Source organism: Panicum hallii, chromosome 5 (assembly GCF_002211085.1).
Source record: "Panicum hallii strain FIL2 chromosome 5, PHallii_v3.1, whole genome shotgun sequence".
Classification (NCBI taxonomy): domain Eukaryota; kingdom Viridiplantae; phylum Streptophyta; class Magnoliopsida; order Poales; family Poaceae; genus Panicum; species Panicum hallii.
The window spans coordinates 6,742,946-6,758,847 of NC_038046.1; the positions used below are offsets into that span (position 1 = coordinate 6,742,946).

At 47.0% G+C, this 15,902-nt stretch overlaps 3 protein-coding genes across 4 annotated transcripts; 1 reads left to right on the forward strand and 2 right to left on the reverse strand.

Annotated features, from left to right (window-relative positions):
* The first annotated feature begins 500 nt into the window (after positions 1-500).
* Positions 501-10,062, forward strand: LOC112893270 (probable inactive serine/threonine-protein kinase scy1). The gene is made up of 21 exons (XM_025960503.1): positions 501-809; positions 1,676-1,774; positions 2,290-2,441; positions 2,604-2,676; positions 3,164-3,286; positions 3,588-3,696; positions 4,052-4,131; positions 4,270-4,351; positions 4,519-4,658; positions 4,787-4,897; positions 4,998-5,114; positions 5,216-5,305; positions 5,723-5,776; positions 5,863-5,937; positions 6,354-6,429; positions 6,548-6,647; positions 7,138-7,207; positions 7,728-7,801; positions 8,126-8,235; positions 8,939-9,187; positions 9,462-10,062. The coding sequence occupies exons 1-21, from the start codon at positions 684-686 to the stop codon at positions 9,824-9,826; spliced, it is 2,475 nt and encodes an 824-aa protein (XP_025816288.1). The 5' UTR covers positions 501-683; the 3' UTR covers positions 9,827-10,062.
* Positions 10,063-10,280: 218 nt separating this feature from the next.
* Positions 10,281-12,899, reverse strand: LOC112894708 (putative pentatricopeptide repeat-containing protein At3g11460, mitochondrial). The gene has a single exon (XM_025962499.1). It carries the CDS (start codon positions 12,841-12,843, stop codon positions 10,921-10,923), a length of 1,923 nt encoding a protein of 640 aa, XP_025818284.1. The 5' UTR covers positions 12,844-12,899; the 3' UTR covers positions 10,281-10,920.
* Positions 12,900-12,991: 92 nt separating this feature from the next.
* Positions 12,992-15,387, reverse strand: LOC112893933. Of its 2 annotated transcripts, XM_025961465.1 has the most exons (3): positions 14,804-15,386; positions 14,566-14,714; positions 12,992-14,479 (listed from the first exon to the last, which is right to left on the reverse strand). In XM_025961465.1, exons 2-3 carry the CDS (start codon positions 14,681-14,683, stop codon positions 13,248-13,250), a joined length of 1,350 nt encoding a protein of 449 aa, XP_025817250.1. In that variant the 5' UTR covers positions 14,684-14,714; positions 14,804-15,386; the 3' UTR covers positions 12,992-13,247. The 2 variants fall into 2 exon arrangements, with proteins under 2 accessions (XP_025817250.1, XP_025817251.1); XM_025961466.1 differs by having other exon boundaries at positions 14,566-15,387.
* Between the last annotated feature and the right edge of the window lie 515 nt (positions 15,388-15,902).

The following is a 15,902-nucleotide window of genomic DNA, read 5'->3' on the forward strand; positions in this document are numbered from 1 at the left end:
ACGAAATAGGTCAAATCTAACCTATTTGGGCCTAACCCAACTCATTTGACCCCGAGGCAATCACTCTTGTGTTCACGTAAGAAAGAGCAGCTAAATTCGGCTTTTGGGATAATTGGTGGTGTGAAAAGTTGCAATGTCGATTCTTCTTAGGGACTAAAAGTTCAAGGACTGCGCATATATCTTTCTATCGTCTTTTAGCACAAATTTAAATTCTGTCTGTCTCCGTGGTCTGTGCCAAATTCAAACCTTTGAGCACAAATCTCGAGGTTCAGCTTCTACATGCCTTCTCGGCTTCTCTGCATCTTTGCTCTGAAGAAACTCCCTTGTCAATGCTCGTCATGCCTCGGTACATGCCCAGAATACAACTCCCATGTGCATGGTCATTTGTCGTGTCAAAATACTTGCATTTTCTTGCTAGAATGAGCTGTCTATTCTCTCATCATCAAAGGAAGGGGCAAAAGTGCAAATATTTTCTGCCCCCTCCTGCAGGTAGGCCCCTCTCCCATCGTGCCCGGTTTCTTCTTCCCCTTCCTCACCCTCCTCGACGCTACTTCCCCACCGCCCCGGATCTACCTCGCCGCGTCGGCGCGCAGGCCACCCACCGCCGCGAGGAGCCAATCGAGGCGGGCGGTGCGCCGCGCGGGAATTCGGCGGGGGATCGTGCACCGGAGGCGTAGAGCAAAATGTTCAAGTTCCTAAAGGAGGTGGTGGCGGGATCCGGATCGGGCCTCAAGGACTTCCCCTACACCATCGGCGAGCCCTACGCCTCCGCCTGGGGCTCATGGACGCACCACCGCGGCATCTCCAAGGTACGCCGGCCCTACCCTTCCCCTTCGCTCCCGATCGATCAGATCCCTCATAGGGCCGTGTGGAGGTATTCGCTGTGTCGCTGATTAGGTTTGTAGGCTAGAAGCGTTTGGTGTATCACTGGTTCTGTTGTTCGACTTCGAGTTCGGAGAATCCTTTGCGCTATGCTAGCGTGTATTTTGGTGTGCGGGTGCAGGTGCTATGTGGCTGCATATTCTTTTGGTTTTGTGGGTGTGCGCTCTGTAGCAGTTCGAGCTCTCGGGACACGGTACGACTTGTACTGTTGCTAGATTTAGTAGCTCCTAAGGATCAAAATTGGTGGATTCGTTGTAGAGTTGACTCGAGGCTAGTTTGATTTAGCAGATGGGGAGGCATTTGGTTTACATTTTTGTACGATAGTTGTGTGGAGATGTTCAAACTTGGGTATGCTTGTTTGATTGGGGAATTCATGTGGAACTCACGTACCACAACATGCCATCCAACTTGCTGAGGTTCAAGGATAATGAGGATATTACTACTACCAATACCTATGTTGCATTTGCTGACGTGGAGTTTCTGGTGTCGTATCTTGATTACTCATGAGATTTTTGTTATCTGGAGCTACTCTCTTAGTAATGCTTAATATACTGCCAAATATACAGAAGTTTAGAGAGTCATGTTACGATTCAGATGATTGCCATTGTGATATTGATAGCAGTTGATAAGAGTTTTACTATTCATCCTATGTCTACCATTAATACTTCTTTTTCCGGCGCAGTTTTGATTTCTTAAGCAGTCTATTCTTTTTTTTTTCACTGAAGGATAATTTTGTCTTAATTTTTGTTAGATATGTATGCCCTTGCCAACACTGTCTTTGTCTTGTCTCCAGGATGATGGATCGCCTGTGTCAATTTTTTCTCTGTCGGGGAGCAACCCTCAGGACAGACACTTGGTTGCTGGTCGCAATGGTGTTAAGAGACTACGAACAGTAAGCTAATAGCTTTAGTCATTGAGTTTTGATGATCAATAGTGCTGTAAATTTAAGACTATAGCTTTAGTCATTGAGTTTTGATGATCAATAGTGCTGTAAATTTAAGACTATAGCTTTAGTCATTGAGTTTTGATGATCAATAGTGCTGTAAATTGAAGACTTAAGGTGCAGTCTGTTGTGGCAAAATGTCAAGGCTTCAAAAGATCTCGATGGCGATGAAGCCTTTTTCTGAGAATCTGGACAATCCATGTCCCTTGAAATTTCCAGACCAAATGGAAGGTGGAAATTTGTGCCAAAAAAGAAGAAAAGGATTCTCATGATATTTCAACATTCAGCATTATATACTTCTATGTGCTGCTTTGTCCACACCACTATTGCATCGTTTCTGTTTTGTCTTACTTTCATTGGATGGAGCACTTCTAAAATATACAAGTTTCTTTTTCTTTGGTTAGTTTGCTATTTTGTTTCTGAATATCTGCTAAGTCAGTTTACTGCTGTTGTGGTTACTGCAGGTGCGGCATCCAAATATCTTATCCTTTTTACACAGTACTGAAGCAGAAGTTCCTGATGGGCCTGCCATGAAGCACACAATTTATATTGTAACAGAGCCTGTTATGCCACTTTCTGAAAAGGTCAAGGAACTGAATCTTGGTGGCACACAGAGGTATAGCTTCTTGTACTTTTGTGTTTATCATAATGTTCCTTCACAAAGATTTTTTTGGGGTAGTTTCTGGCAATTTATCAATATATTTGAAGCATTCCTGTTTTTATTTTATTTTATTTTTGTTGAAGCACATACCACTATGGCTAATAAACAATGGTGCAGGGATGAGTACTTTGCGTGGGGGCTTCATCAGATATCGAAAGCTGTGAGCTTTCTCAATAACGATTGCAAGCTTGTAAGTTCATGCATTAAGATTTGAAGTTTGGATCGCAATCTAGATAATCTTTAGTCTATCTTTAGATGCAAGCTAAAACCTTACATAATTTGTTGCTTTCTGACATTTACTCGTAGATTCATTGATGATTCCTCATCATCCGTTCTTGCTCGTAGTTGTGTATTTGTGGCATCTACTTGTGGTTTTATTTATAGTTATAAATGTTCGAGCAATCTTATGCAGCATGTGGGTCTGTATTCTTGTATGCTGCTTGCAACAGGGGTTGTTCTTGAAGTGGGTTAGGTTTTTTGTTTTATTGTTCTTGAGTCTTGACTTAGGACATTTCCTTGTTTTGATTATTGATGTGGGTGCATTGTACACATATCATTGGACTATATAGTGCATTCAAATCAAAATAGTGCATTTTTAATGCATAGTTGGAAACATTCAAATGCTGGAAATGCTTTGGTTGTTAAATGACCTGATTGCCATCACTTGATCAATTCAGGTTCATGGGAATGTATGCTTGGCAAGTGTAGTTGTTACACAAACTCTGGATTGGAAGCTTCATGCTTTTGATGTTCTGTCAGAATTTGATGCTAACAATGAAGCCTCTGGTAGCCCCATGTTGGTAAGGACTTAATCCCACACCTTTATTTATATTAGTTAGATATATTCCCTCTACAATTCCCTCTTCTATATCATTTGGTGAATATTCGAACAGTGCTCCTATAGGCTATAAAAGATATTCAAGCTTGAAAACTTGTTTTATTAGGGTCTACTTAAGGTTGTTTATAGAAAGCAGGTTCAATACCTATTAGTACCATGGAATTTGATGAAAAAAGATGGATTGTATAAATAATTCCTTGATAAAATAACAAAATGTTTGAGTTTATCTGAAAGTGGTTCCCGCTTTTGTAATTTTTTTGCAGCAATTCGAATGGTTAGTTGGGACACAGTACAAGCCAATGGAGCTGACAAAGTCAGACTGGGCCTCAATTAGAAAATCACCTCCGTGGGCCATTGATTCTTGGGGACTGGGTGAGCAGAACTAACTCTTAATTATTCCTTATCGTGCTCCTGCATTGCGTGCTTGCAGTGATTGCGTCTATAAATTTGTTCGCTACTGTATCGGAGAAATTGTGTTCGATGCCTTACTATATGGGAGAAATTTATCTGCACTTATATCCATAGCTCCTATTCTTTTATGTTAAATGCTGCTGAGTTTTTGCATTATTTTATAGATAAAGCCAGGAGGGACTAAGCATAAACATCAAAGTGTAAACTGAGAAACTGATACCATTTGGACTTCTCTATTGTTTACCTTCAGTGCTTTTCATCATTTGGTTATTATTTCCTGAAAGCTGAAATAATGAGAGCATGACACTCATTGCAGGGTGTTTAATTTTTGAACTCTTTTCTGGAGCAAAGCTGGCTAGAACAGAGGACCTTCGAAATACTGCTTCAATCCCAAAGGTTTGTTCGCATCATTTCTCTTAGGCACCTATTTCGCACAGTCCTAACCTTTATTGGTTTTGGCGTTCCTCTCTGGTCTAACTGCAGACGTTTGTACACATTTGTTTATTTAAGTTATTGACTATTTCTTCCTTGTAGTCTCTACTCCCAGATTACCAGAGGCTCTTGAATTCCACACCCTCTCGTAGACTAAATCCTTCAAAACTTATTGATAACAGTGGTAAGTTCAAGATTTTTTCCTTGTCATGAAGTCAACATTTGGGGTGTCATTTTATTGAATTAATACATTTCTTCAGATCTCAGTCTTATTACAATATTGTGCCCCGCAAGTGGTAATTGCATTAGCTTCAAAAGTTTGAAATGATGTCTTCGGCTCTTTGTTTTCAGAGTTTTTCCAGAATAAGTTAGTAGAGACCATCCAGTTCATGGAAGTTCTTAATTTAAAAGACAGTGTTGAGAAAGACAGCTTTTTCCGGAAACTCCCAAATATAGCTGAACAGCTTCCCCGTGAGATAGTCCTAAAAAAGGTACTGCCAAAGTCTCGAGTAGAACCCTTGATTCCTCTGTACAATTATTCTTTCTACCTTCGTTTATTTTTTTCCCTAATGAGCTGGGTGACTTTACATGCTTATTATCTGGACTACTTTGTGCGCAGTTACTCCCTGTGTTGGCTTCTTCTCTTGAGTTTGGTTCAGCTGCTGCTCCAGCGTTAACTGTTCTGTTAAAGATGGGTTCCTGGCTTCCAGCTGACCAATTTAGTATCAAGGTGATTTTTTTCTTTTCACTTATTAAAGATTTATAATTGTCAACGCTGTTCTATGAATCATCAAATAGTCTGATTAATAGAGAATGCTGGCCCTTTTCAGGTTTTGCCAACTATCGTCAAGCTTTTCGCCTCCAATGACAGAGCTATCCGAGCTTGTCTTTTGCAGCACATAGATAAGTTTGGGGAATCATTGTCAGCTCAAACTGTTGATGAACAAGTATGTGATCTATTTTGTAACAGACAATTGACATCTGTATTTGTGTTTCTGGAACATTTTCTGCATAAATATACCTAATGGTCTCATGTTCTTTTTTTAAGGTTTTTCCTCATGTTGCTACTGGCTTCTCCGATACTACTGTTTCTATTCGTGAACTGACATTGAAGTCGATGCTCGTGTTGGCACCAAAAGTGAGTTGCTTCTAACCTCGTGTTGGGCAAATCTATCATCTAGATGGAAAAAATTGATCATTCACCTGAGTTATGAATATTGTTAACTGTTTGTCAATTTTTTCTGAATTCATTATTTATTTGGTCATGATTTATATTCCAAAGAAATCAAAGACTTTAACTGTATTCCTTTGGTAAACAACTTTGGCATGTGTTACGTTCAAATTTTTTTTTGGCATGTGTTCAGTTTTATTCTGGAAATGTATCTTTTCTAAGGTTAAATATTATGTGAAGTTAGAGTTATGCTCCTGCTACTGATTTACTCCTATTATTTACTTTAGATGCAGGAGCGTGTACATAACACATACCTATTTGCCCTCCTGGGATTTTAGATTTGTTATGTTTCCTGATGACTACTTGTCTGGTCTGTTACTGCAGTTATCTCAGCGCACAATCTCAGGATCCCTCTTGAAGTATCTCTCTAAGCTACAGGTGGGTTCTGTTCTCTTCTGATTGATATGCCCTTTGACTCTGTTGTACCATACTGTAGTTATAGTAAGCACTGCTGTCTGTTTCAGGTGGACGAAGACCCCGGAATCAGGACGAACACTACAATTCTTCTTGGCAATATTGCAAACTACATGAATGATGGGGTCTGTCTCAAATATACTGATATCGTGTTACCTATTTTCCTTGTCGATTTTCTGTTAACGTGTTATGTGATAGTAGCTATGGTGAACATGTAGCATTATGGGATTTCACTTAAATTAGCTGTTTTTAACATGTGTCAGTTGTAGTTGTAGCATATTTGTTTCCTAATGTTTCTGTTAAAGACACACTGGTTTTCACAGCTGACCTGGCTGTATGCCTGGTTAAGGGTATTCAGCACTATTTTACTGCTGGGGAAACATGATAAAAAAAAAGAAAAAATTGATGAAAACTTTCTATATCTATAATTTGCCCTTAACTGAAAAGCAGAACAATATACATATTAGCCTGGAGATGGATTTTATGTGCTATTCTAGCATAATCTTTTCCTCTTTGCTGACAAGGCTATGCTATCTGACAGACCAGGAAAAGAGTATTGATCAACGCATTCACAGTCCGGGCATTACGTGATACCTTCCCTCCGGCCAGAGCAGCTGGTATGTACCTTTGCGGATGTGCTGCTATACTGCTTTTAGATCTATCTAGCAATGGTTATCAGTGAGCATGTGTGCATGTTTTGTACCATAACTGACATTTACTCTTGCTTCATGGCAGGAATCATGGCTCTGAGTGTCACTAGTTCATACTATGAGATGACAGAAATTGCAACTCGCATCCTGCCTAACATTGTTGTCCTCACATTTGACCCAGATAGGTACAACCTTTATCGCAGTCTCTACTTTCTCCTTGTTGCATGTTTTAACTGGTATTAACAGGCTTCATCCCTGTAAAATTGCTGGGGATCTATGAAAGAGATGATGAGTGTAAGGTTTTCATGGTGCTAGACCAGGTGTAGCATCTTGGGCACTATGAAGGATGTGTGCTTTAGTGAAGATTGCACAATTGTAGTTGGCCCATTTCTCACACATTTGTTGTAGATAAAAGAAGGGAAAGAGAGGACATGAGGCACTACTCTCTTGTCTCATCACCACACTCAAGCCCAACAGCCTCTCATTACCAATTCCTCCTACCTTGTGCTACTGCCTGCCAACTACTAGTCTACTAGTCTACTGCTACCAGGTCATCGCCCAACCCCAAATGGTTAAATTGGCATCCCATTTGTAACACTACATTTCTAATTGTACTTCTCTGCATGATGCTTTTGTGATTTGGTATTTAAAACAAATCATGTGATGTTTCTACAGTGATGTGCGAACCAAGGCGTTTCAAGCTACCGATCAGTTCTTGCAAATAGCAAAGCAACACCATGAAAAGGTATACATAACTAGTTTGTTGTTTATGATCTATCCACTTTTCTGGTTCACTTTAGCCTACCAATATTTTGCTTTTAAAGTTATACCAGATGTTTGCAATTCTTGTGGGTTACTAGCGACAGGCAGTATGGATTGTATTTTCTCTTTATGTTCTGAAACATCTCTCGTCTTAAGACGTGATTAAGGCAGAAAGTAAAAATCAATAAAAATATACATCTGGATGATGCAAAATTGAAAACACATATTCTAAAAGCATCACTGCAATTGGTTCTGGATCCTTACAAAGATGGAAGGGATCCTCAGGGATCTCATTGGCATTTCGATGCTAGTTGTTTCAATTTTGTTCATTTTAATTCAAGGGCTTTGCTACTTTACTAATTTTAGAACCGCTCCTTTTACATTATTTCTGGGATAAGGTCATCTTCTGTAATCTTTACTAGTAGAATATTCTAATTTACATTCTATTCTGTCAATTTTGCTGTTCCTATGTTATCTGATGTTTTAATTTTGTGTACTATTAGCTTACTACGGGAGACACAATGGTGGCCGAAAGTACTGGTGTTCAGTTAAAGCCTGGAAATGCAGGTTTACTTGGGTAAGCTGTCTTGCCTCTATGTTGGCTGCCAAAAGGAAAACAAATATTGTTTATTAATTTGGGTGGGTGGCTTGGTTTTTAATCAAATCATGAACACTAGTAACTACTTATTTTCTCGTTAAGCTTCGCCCAAATGCATTCTGAACTTCTGAGTGATAGTAATATATTTACATGCATGTATCATTTGTGTGCTGTGCCAAGATCTATGCAACAGTAGAAAAACATATGCTGATTCTAAGAAGTCACCCCGATGCTGAATGATATGTTACTTTAGTCTAATTTTACATTCTACTGTATTTTTTATTCAAACTCATCTGAATCCAGGTGGGCCATGAGTTCTATTACTCAAAAGGGCAAACCTTCTGACCATGGCTCAATATCTACTGCAAATGCCAGTAATTCGCAAGTTTCTGCAACCTCGGTTGCCACTCCAGGTATTGGTAATTTAATTATCGCAACTGCTTTAATCCCTAAGCATCAGCACATCTCACTTGCATAAAAGATGTCTGAAGAGAGGGTTAAGAAAGTACTCCCACCATACTTGTTTATTTGTTGTTTTTGACTAGCAGTTTCTGAGATGCATCTGACTACTTTCAATGGATTAATCTTCCAATATTATTTTCATATAAATCAAAATTTAGAAGTTTCATATATCAATGAACTTTAGAAAGTTGAATGGAACTGATTTTAGCCTTCTAGGATGATGAACTAGAAAGAAGTGGAAGACCATGACAAACAAGAATTGATAGTGTCATGTTATATCTGAATCCTAACCTTGTGCTATCCTGTTATCTATAGTACCTTCTCGCCACATTCCTGACATCTTGTCCTGGTATTTGGGCCCTGTTCATTTTAGCTTGCAGACTGGATTGCGGCTTGCAGATTGCTACAATCTAACAATCTGCAAGTTGAGACAAAAAGGTTCCAGATTGTGACAATCCAAAGATCAGATTGTTACAATCCAACAATCTACTTCCCCCAGCATGCACGTTGTAACAAATCTACAAGTTATAATCCATGACCTGCAAGCTAAAACGAACAGGGCCTTAATTTTGCTACTGCTTTGACTGTGAACACCTCTACTTGTTTTGTTCACTTTGAAAGATCTACAGTTGAGCATCAATTCAATTGCCACAGGTACTCAAGCTTCTACTGTAGGGTATGCACCATCCACATCCAGCTCCTTTGATCAAGCTGCACCAGCATCAGCAAGATCTTCAGTAGATGGATGGGGTGAGCTCGAGGATGGTAATATCCAAGAGGAGAATGGTAGCGATAAAGAAGGATGGGATGATGTAGACCCGTTTGATGATAAGCCATCACCATCTCTTCTATCCAACATACAAGCTGCTCAGAAACGTCCAGTGGTGCAACCAAAGCAAGCAGGTAAGTTTGCTTTTGTAAAGTGCATTGGTTTGTTTCACGCAGTTGCGCGATCAACTTTAATTGAAAACACTAGTAAAGGTAATATTATTTAGCACCATTGCAAAGATCAAATGAGAAATTACCTCTGTCAATTACTTATAGTCCTTGACCCACGTCTCAACTTCACATTGGATGACATTTGCACTATACATCCTTGTGATGGTACTGAGCTAATTGGTTATTAAAATAACCATCTAATTCTTGTTTTTTCTTCTAATGATTTTGTCAAACACAGTTGCAAACTCAGCCAAGTCACATCAACTGAAAGCGCAAAAATCAGAAGATGATCCTTTATGGGGTCCTATAGCTGCTGCACCACCCAAAAGTACATCAAAGTCTGCAGACATAAAACCATCAACGTCAAATAATGACGAGGATGATCTCTGGGGTGCAATAGCTGCACCTGCTCCAAAATCATCTGGGAAGCCTTTGAAGGCAGCCGCTGCGAACAGCGACGACCTATGGGGTGCGATTGCAGCACCTCCACCATCAACCAAAGCTAGACCCTTAGCTTCATCAGGCCGGGGTCGGGGGACGAAGCCAGCACAACCAAAACTTGGTGCCCAAAAAATAGGAAGGACATCCTCAACTGGGATGTGATGTCTTACGGTATCAAGAATGCAAAGTTGTCCTTTTGTTTTTTCCCCCTCCCCTCCGCTCTCTGTGTCTGTCCAGGATATCATTCTTTGTAAACTAGCCAAAGCATTTATATGGACTCGATTTTGACCAATGTACTAATATTGTTTTACCGCTGTGTATTAAGTAGTTCCAGAAGATGTATGTACATCACAGCTACAATCTTGAATCTATATTATTAATATATTGGTCTTGCCTTATTTTTGCTTGCTTACTACATTAGCAATTCCCTTTTTTGTTAAGATTTAAGAATGCTTATAGTTGGCATGAAACATATACTCCAAACCCATAGGCTAAACTTTAGCCGCTATGGATCCAGGCCTAATAGCCCGAGACACTTTTAGCCCATTAGCTGGGCAAGAGGAGTTAAAATGGGCTAATTGATGTAACCATATGATCAAAAGACAAATACCTCCACCAAACCTTATCTATCCTCATCTCCCCATGCTTTGTGTGGGGGGCAAAATGGATTTTTATTGTATCATAGCTAAGATTCAGAAAAGCTAAAATTTAGCCTATATATCCAAACAGGACATGACTATTTTTAGCCAGCTGAAATTTAGCTACCACTAAACTTTAGCCTTAGCTCTTCTAAATAGTATTTTATGTTGTTTGAATGCAGACTAGATCTCGTCCCGGACTTTGTGAATGCAGCCTTTCCGTGTAGCTGTGCAAATTCTGCGCTTCAGTGTCACAGACTCAGTACAGTATGCGATCTCAAGTATCCACATCAATTCCGCATGCTTTGCAAGGAGAGTTTGGCTGGACACCCTGGATGGTCTTCGAGCGAAAGTGCCTTGCACTGTCAACTCGGTGCAAATCTTTCCTTTTCCAACGGTTTGATGGTGCAGCGATTACAAATTACTTCTCTTATCAGTGTTGCGCTCCCCAGATTCTTCCATTGGAGATTTGGAGTTAGCAAGGAGCAGCGACTCCTGTATCGGCACATTCAAAGTAGCCCCTTGTTCTGCTGGTTGTCGCCCATACACTATGGGCGCCGGTAACTCGGTATCTGATGTTTGGCAGATAATGACTTCGCACAGCGATTACCAAGTCCTTCACCAGTAATCTTTGCAGGAGCAGACTCCGCCCTTGAACTGATGGAAGCGGCTGGCGTCCCTGACCAGGAACGCCCGGTTGGCAATCCCTGAAACCGCCTTCAAGAACGAGTGGCAGTCCCCACACACTCTGAGGTTCTTGATAACCACGATCTCACTGCCGGCCTCGGTGTTCAGCAACCCAAATGCTACAGCCAACTTCTCGCTGTGAAACCCGATCAATGGCTGCACAGCCACTTTCTTCTCACCACCCCCGGCTGCCCCGCTCTCCCTGGCTCCCGGCTTCTCCTTGACCATCTGCTCCAGCCTGATCACAAGCTCGTAGATCCTCTTTGCCTGCGGGTGCGAATGGTCGTCGGCCATGAAGAGATGCACCCGCCCCTTGTGCTCTATGTAGCTGCACCCAGGCTCCTTCTTGAGCCCGCGCTCCCTCATCATCGCCCGCACCCTCGCGACGCCATCCAGCTGCCCTGTGTCGGTGTATATGTTCGACATGAGCACGTAGTAGCCTGCATTTCTCGGCTCCAGCTCGATGATGTGCTCAAAGGCCTCTTCCCCTAACTCCGCGTTCCTGTGTATCTTGCACGCTCCAAGAAGGGCACCCCAGACTGCGCCGTCAGCTGGCATGGGCATCGACGAGATGAGCTCTCGTGCTTCTTCCAGTCGCCCAGCCCGTCCAAGGAGATCGACCATGCATGTGTAGTGCTCCAGAGTTGGTTGCAATTTGTAAGCGCTTTCCATTGTTGAGAAATACCTGCGCCCCTCGTCGTACATCCCGGCGTGGCTGCATGCTGACAGGAGGCCAACCATAGCGACGTTGTCTGGGCGGATGCCTTCCGACACCATCCTTTCGAAGAGGCTGACGGCGATGTCACCGTGTCCGTGCATGCCGTACCCAGTGATCAGCGCTGTCCACGACACGATGCTCCTCCTGAGCATTTCGTCGAACAGCCGCTGCGCCCGGGGCAGACTGCCGCAGCGCGCGTGAAAGTTGATCAGCGCGTTGCACAGCTGCACGTTGGTGCGAAAGCTGGGGAGCCTCTCGCGTACGTAGCGCTCGATGTCGAAGCCCATGCCACGCGCGCCCTGGTGCGCGCAGGAGGAGAGCACGCCGACGAGCGTCACGGCGTCAGGTTCAACCCCGCCGCCGTCCGGGCCACGCATGCGGCGGTAGAGCTCGAGGGCGTCGACAGCCAGGCCGTTCTGCGCGTGCGCCGAGAGCACGGCGTTCCACGACACGAGGTCGCGCGAGGCCAGCGGCATCTCATCGAAAACCCGCCGGGCGAGGGCGGCGCCGGCCGCGCCGCCTCGCGCGTAGGTGGATATGAGGCAGTTGGCCACGGAAGTCTCGGCAGCGAGCCCGGCTCGGGCCGCGAGAGCGTGGACCTGCGGCACGGCGCTCAGAGGCGCGGCGGGGACAAGCGCGAGCAGGGTGACGGCGTCAAAGCGGACCGAGGCGGCGCGCATGCGGCGGAAGACGGTGAAGCAGGCGGCCGGCAGGGCGTGGAGCGCGCAGCCGGAGATGACGGAGTTGAACGCGGTGCGGAGCGTGGTGTGGGGCGTGGACTCAAGAGGCATTTCGTCGAGAAGCTGGTGGGCGAGCGGGAGGCGGCCGATGCGGGAGTAGGAGGTGAGCAGCGCGGAAAGGAGGTAGGCGTCGGCGGCAGGGAGCAAGCCGCGCTTCGCGGCGAGGGCGTGTATCTGGGAGATGCCGGAGGAGAGGGACAGCGCGGCGCAGGAGATTGCCGCGGACGGCAGCGCCAGGGCGTGCGGCGGTGGCGACGGGTCGCCGTGGCGTAGGAGGGCCAGCGCCTCTCGGTGCCGCCTGAGGCGCGTCAGGGTCCGCACCTGCGCGCTCCATGGCTCGGTGAAGTTTGCGTCGCCGGCGAAGGCGGCGGCGGGTGTGGAAGGCTCGGCGACCATGGCCCATGGGCTATAGCCTTGTCATCTGGGACAAGGCCATTGGAGGCGTTCGATCAAATGCATCCCTCGCTGGCATGCGGGCCCGTTCTACCAGATCACGGAAATTACAAATCTGATCGAGTTGGTAGTATAGACTAACACAAGAAACTGACAGCAATCCCCTCTTCACATTATGGACAAATATAATTTCATGACGAATTTGTGCTAAAAGAATACACAATCAATGAAAAAAATTTGTACATCTCTTCACGAAAATTCCCCAAATTTGATCAAACTCGTTGCGATTTACACCGAACTTAATGTAACAAAAGTATCGGACGAAGAATCGTTCATGAATGGTCACAGATCACTGAAATCTTCTCGCGCCGCAAGGAGGACCCTGAAAAAATGTACAAGAGAAATGCTCAGTTGTGCTCGTCGTACCGCCGGCTCCGGAGAACCGAGCTGACGGAGCTGTACCCCAGCACGCGGTGAAGCGGCCCCGCCGGCCGTGGCTGCTCGCCGCTCAGGTTGCTCCACGCGACCGCGTACTCGGTGTCCTCCCCGCCGCCGACGGCAGGCTGCGGCGCGGAAAAGATCCTATTCGGCCGGCCCGTCTCCGTCGAGCCGCTCGCCTGCAGCGTCAGCTCGAACGCTTCGCCGCAGCCACCGCACTTCAGCCTGGTGACTCTGCCAGCGGGCAGTGCGGCCGGCAGCTGCAGTATCACCGAGCATCCGTCGCAGACCACGAAAGGCGTGCCGCCCAGCAGCGGCCGGCAGTGGTGCGCCCGCGGCCTGAGGCCGCCGCGTCGACTGCTCGATGCCGACGAGGAGGACGAGGTGCTCGCGTCCCGGCGCGGGCGCTCGACGGGCAATGCCCGCGTGAGCTGCGACTCCAGGCGGCGCATGAGGCGGGAGCTGCGCCTTGTTATCGTACGCTTGCCGCTGCTGTCGCCGTTGCAAGACGCGCTCAGCCGGGGCATCATGCCTTGCCATTGCCCGTCGATGCTGCGCGGATGGTCGACGGCGGCGATGAGCTTCCGGAGGTTGTCCAGCGCCTGCAGGAGGTCCTTCTGGAACGCCGGGTCACTCAGCGGCGATTTCTCGATATTGATCGACTCGAATCCAGACAGCACCGACGCCACTTCGAGTTCCTGCGAGCTCAGCGGCGACGCCCGGCGCCGGTAAGACGTAGCCGGAGCCGGCATGTCGGACTCCGAGTCGGTGCCCGATCCTGCGCCGCTGCGCATGTCCACATCGCCGCTGCTCGATCGCCTGGTTCTCCTCGACGACGGCCGGAGTTCGGTCACGCGACTGCGCAGCGGCGAACCACTCCACTCAGCCTCCTTTTGGTCGTTCCGGTTCAGGCCGGAGTTCATAGCCCTGCTTCTTGGGCCTTCTCTGACCCAGTCAGACTCTCTGTACGGCGAGGACGACGCGGCTCCTGTACCCTGCCTGCTGTTGGGCACGAAGCTCCTACCGGTAGTTGACCTGCTCCCCAGCGGAGGCTGCCCGTTGTCGTCGTCGTCGACGCCCCAGCCCGACCTCGGATTCGGCGGCTCAACGTCGTCGGAGAAGACCGACGCGGTATCGGCGGAGAGGATCTCGAGCTGCGCGAGCGCGTACTCGGTCTCGTCGGTCGGCCGCGGGTTCTTGCCTGCAGCAATGCGGGAGAAGAAGAAGAGCCGATCAATCCATCGCGCCTCTGGCGGTGTGCAACGACTCGATTCGGGCGGCCCGTACCTCGGATCGGCGTGCGGCACTTGCTGCAGTAGAAGATGATGGCGGTGAGGTCCTGGTAGATCATGGCGCGGCAGTACGGGCACCGCCCGAACCGCGACTTCACCTCCTCGGCCTGCATGACGGCGAAGCCGGCCCGGCGTGCGGCTCACCTGCGAGAACAGGGCAGGAATCCGTGAGCGCCGCCGACAAGAACTGCACCGCATCACGCCACGGAGAGAGAACCGGTCGATAGGCTCACCTAGACGTCAAACCTCTCGTGAACTCTCTCTCTCTCTCAGATTTTCCTCGACCTCTTCATCCACGGATCTCCAGAGAAGGACAGGAACTCCAAGGAAATGAGATGCTCCGCTCCAAGGAAACCCAGGCACGGACGGCAGATCCACCTCGCGAGACGAAGCTGGACGAGGAAGAACCACCGGGAGAATCGTCGTCGCTCGGAACAGCTAGGAGCCTAGGAAGCAGTCGCTGAGCTGAGGGGAAGCGGTGCGCCACGACGAGAAGATCTGCTGTAATGACAGAAAAAAGAGAGGCTTTTATGGCGAGATTGCTGCCTCCAAACCGCCGTTGACGCGAGCGGAACGAGATGGTAGGTGCCGGGGCAACGCGCACGGGTGTTGAAGGCGAGGCCGAGGCGGAGGCGGAGACCCGGTCTCCTTGCTGTGCTCGCGGCCTCGCGCGCCAGAATGAACGCGTGCATTCCCTCAGGCCACCACACGGTTCAGACTTCACACCACACACACTATCCAATATCCATCCTGCCCTGGTGGTTTTTGCCTGCGCCATGGGTTAACAAATGGTTTGAACTGTTCTTCGCCCGGTGCCCTGTTGGGTCTTGATTGTTATTATTCTACTAAGTACGAACATCAATTTACAAGGAACCCTGGATTTCTCACCTGTCACCGGGCGGTTGCCTCGTACAGTCATACTAGCCGCTATCGCATCAGTTCACTGTCCAAGACGCGACGAGAGGGAAATCGAAGGGTCCATACCCCTGTCGGGACAAACCTTCAGGCTCGCCTCCCCCAGCGAATGCAGTTGACGCGAATGGGAGGGAAGGTGAAACAGCCGCGGAAAAGACGCGCGGTCAAAAGTCAAAACTAGGAAGCCATTGGCACCGGGAAGGCAGGAACCGTGTGAGAGAGGTGACACGGGCGGGACTGAAAATTCCCGCTTGTCCACTTGTGCTCGCTCGCCATCGACGTCAACGCCAGGATCGGGATCATCATACGGCTGTCGGAATCGGCATCGCTGTCGTTGGAGTTGCGACCGTGTCGTGGTGTACGCACCCCCCCCCCCCCCCCTCTTTTCTCTGCGCTGGACGTGAGAACATTTCAAAC

Excerpts from the sequence above, each read along its gene's own strand:
- LOC112893270 (XM_025960503.1), top strand. The coding sequence starts at position 684 with ATGTTCAAGTTCCTAAAGGAGGTGGTGGCGGGATCCGGATCGGGCCTC. Across the intron at positions 4,898-4,997 it reads CTGACCAATTTAGTATCAAG|GTTTTGCCAACTATCGTCAA; the intron begins GTGATTTTTTTC and ends GGCCCTTTTCAG. Across the intron at positions 9,188-9,461 it reads GGTGCAACCAAAGCAAGCAG|TTGCAAACTCAGCCAAGTCA; the intron begins GTAAGTTTGCTT and ends TGTCAAACACAG.
- LOC112894708 (XM_025962499.1), bottom strand. The coding sequence starts at position 12,843 with ATGGTCGCCGAGCCTTCCACACCCGCCGCCGCCTTCGCCGGCGACGCA.
- LOC112893933 (XM_025961466.1), bottom strand. The coding sequence starts at position 14,683 with ATGCAGGCCGAGGAGGTGAAGTCGCGGTTCGGGCGGTGCCCGTACTGC. Across the intron at positions 14,480-14,565 it reads GTGCCGCACGCCGATCCGAG|GCAAGAACCCGCGGCCGACC; the intron begins GTACGGGCCGCC and ends GCATTGCTGCAG.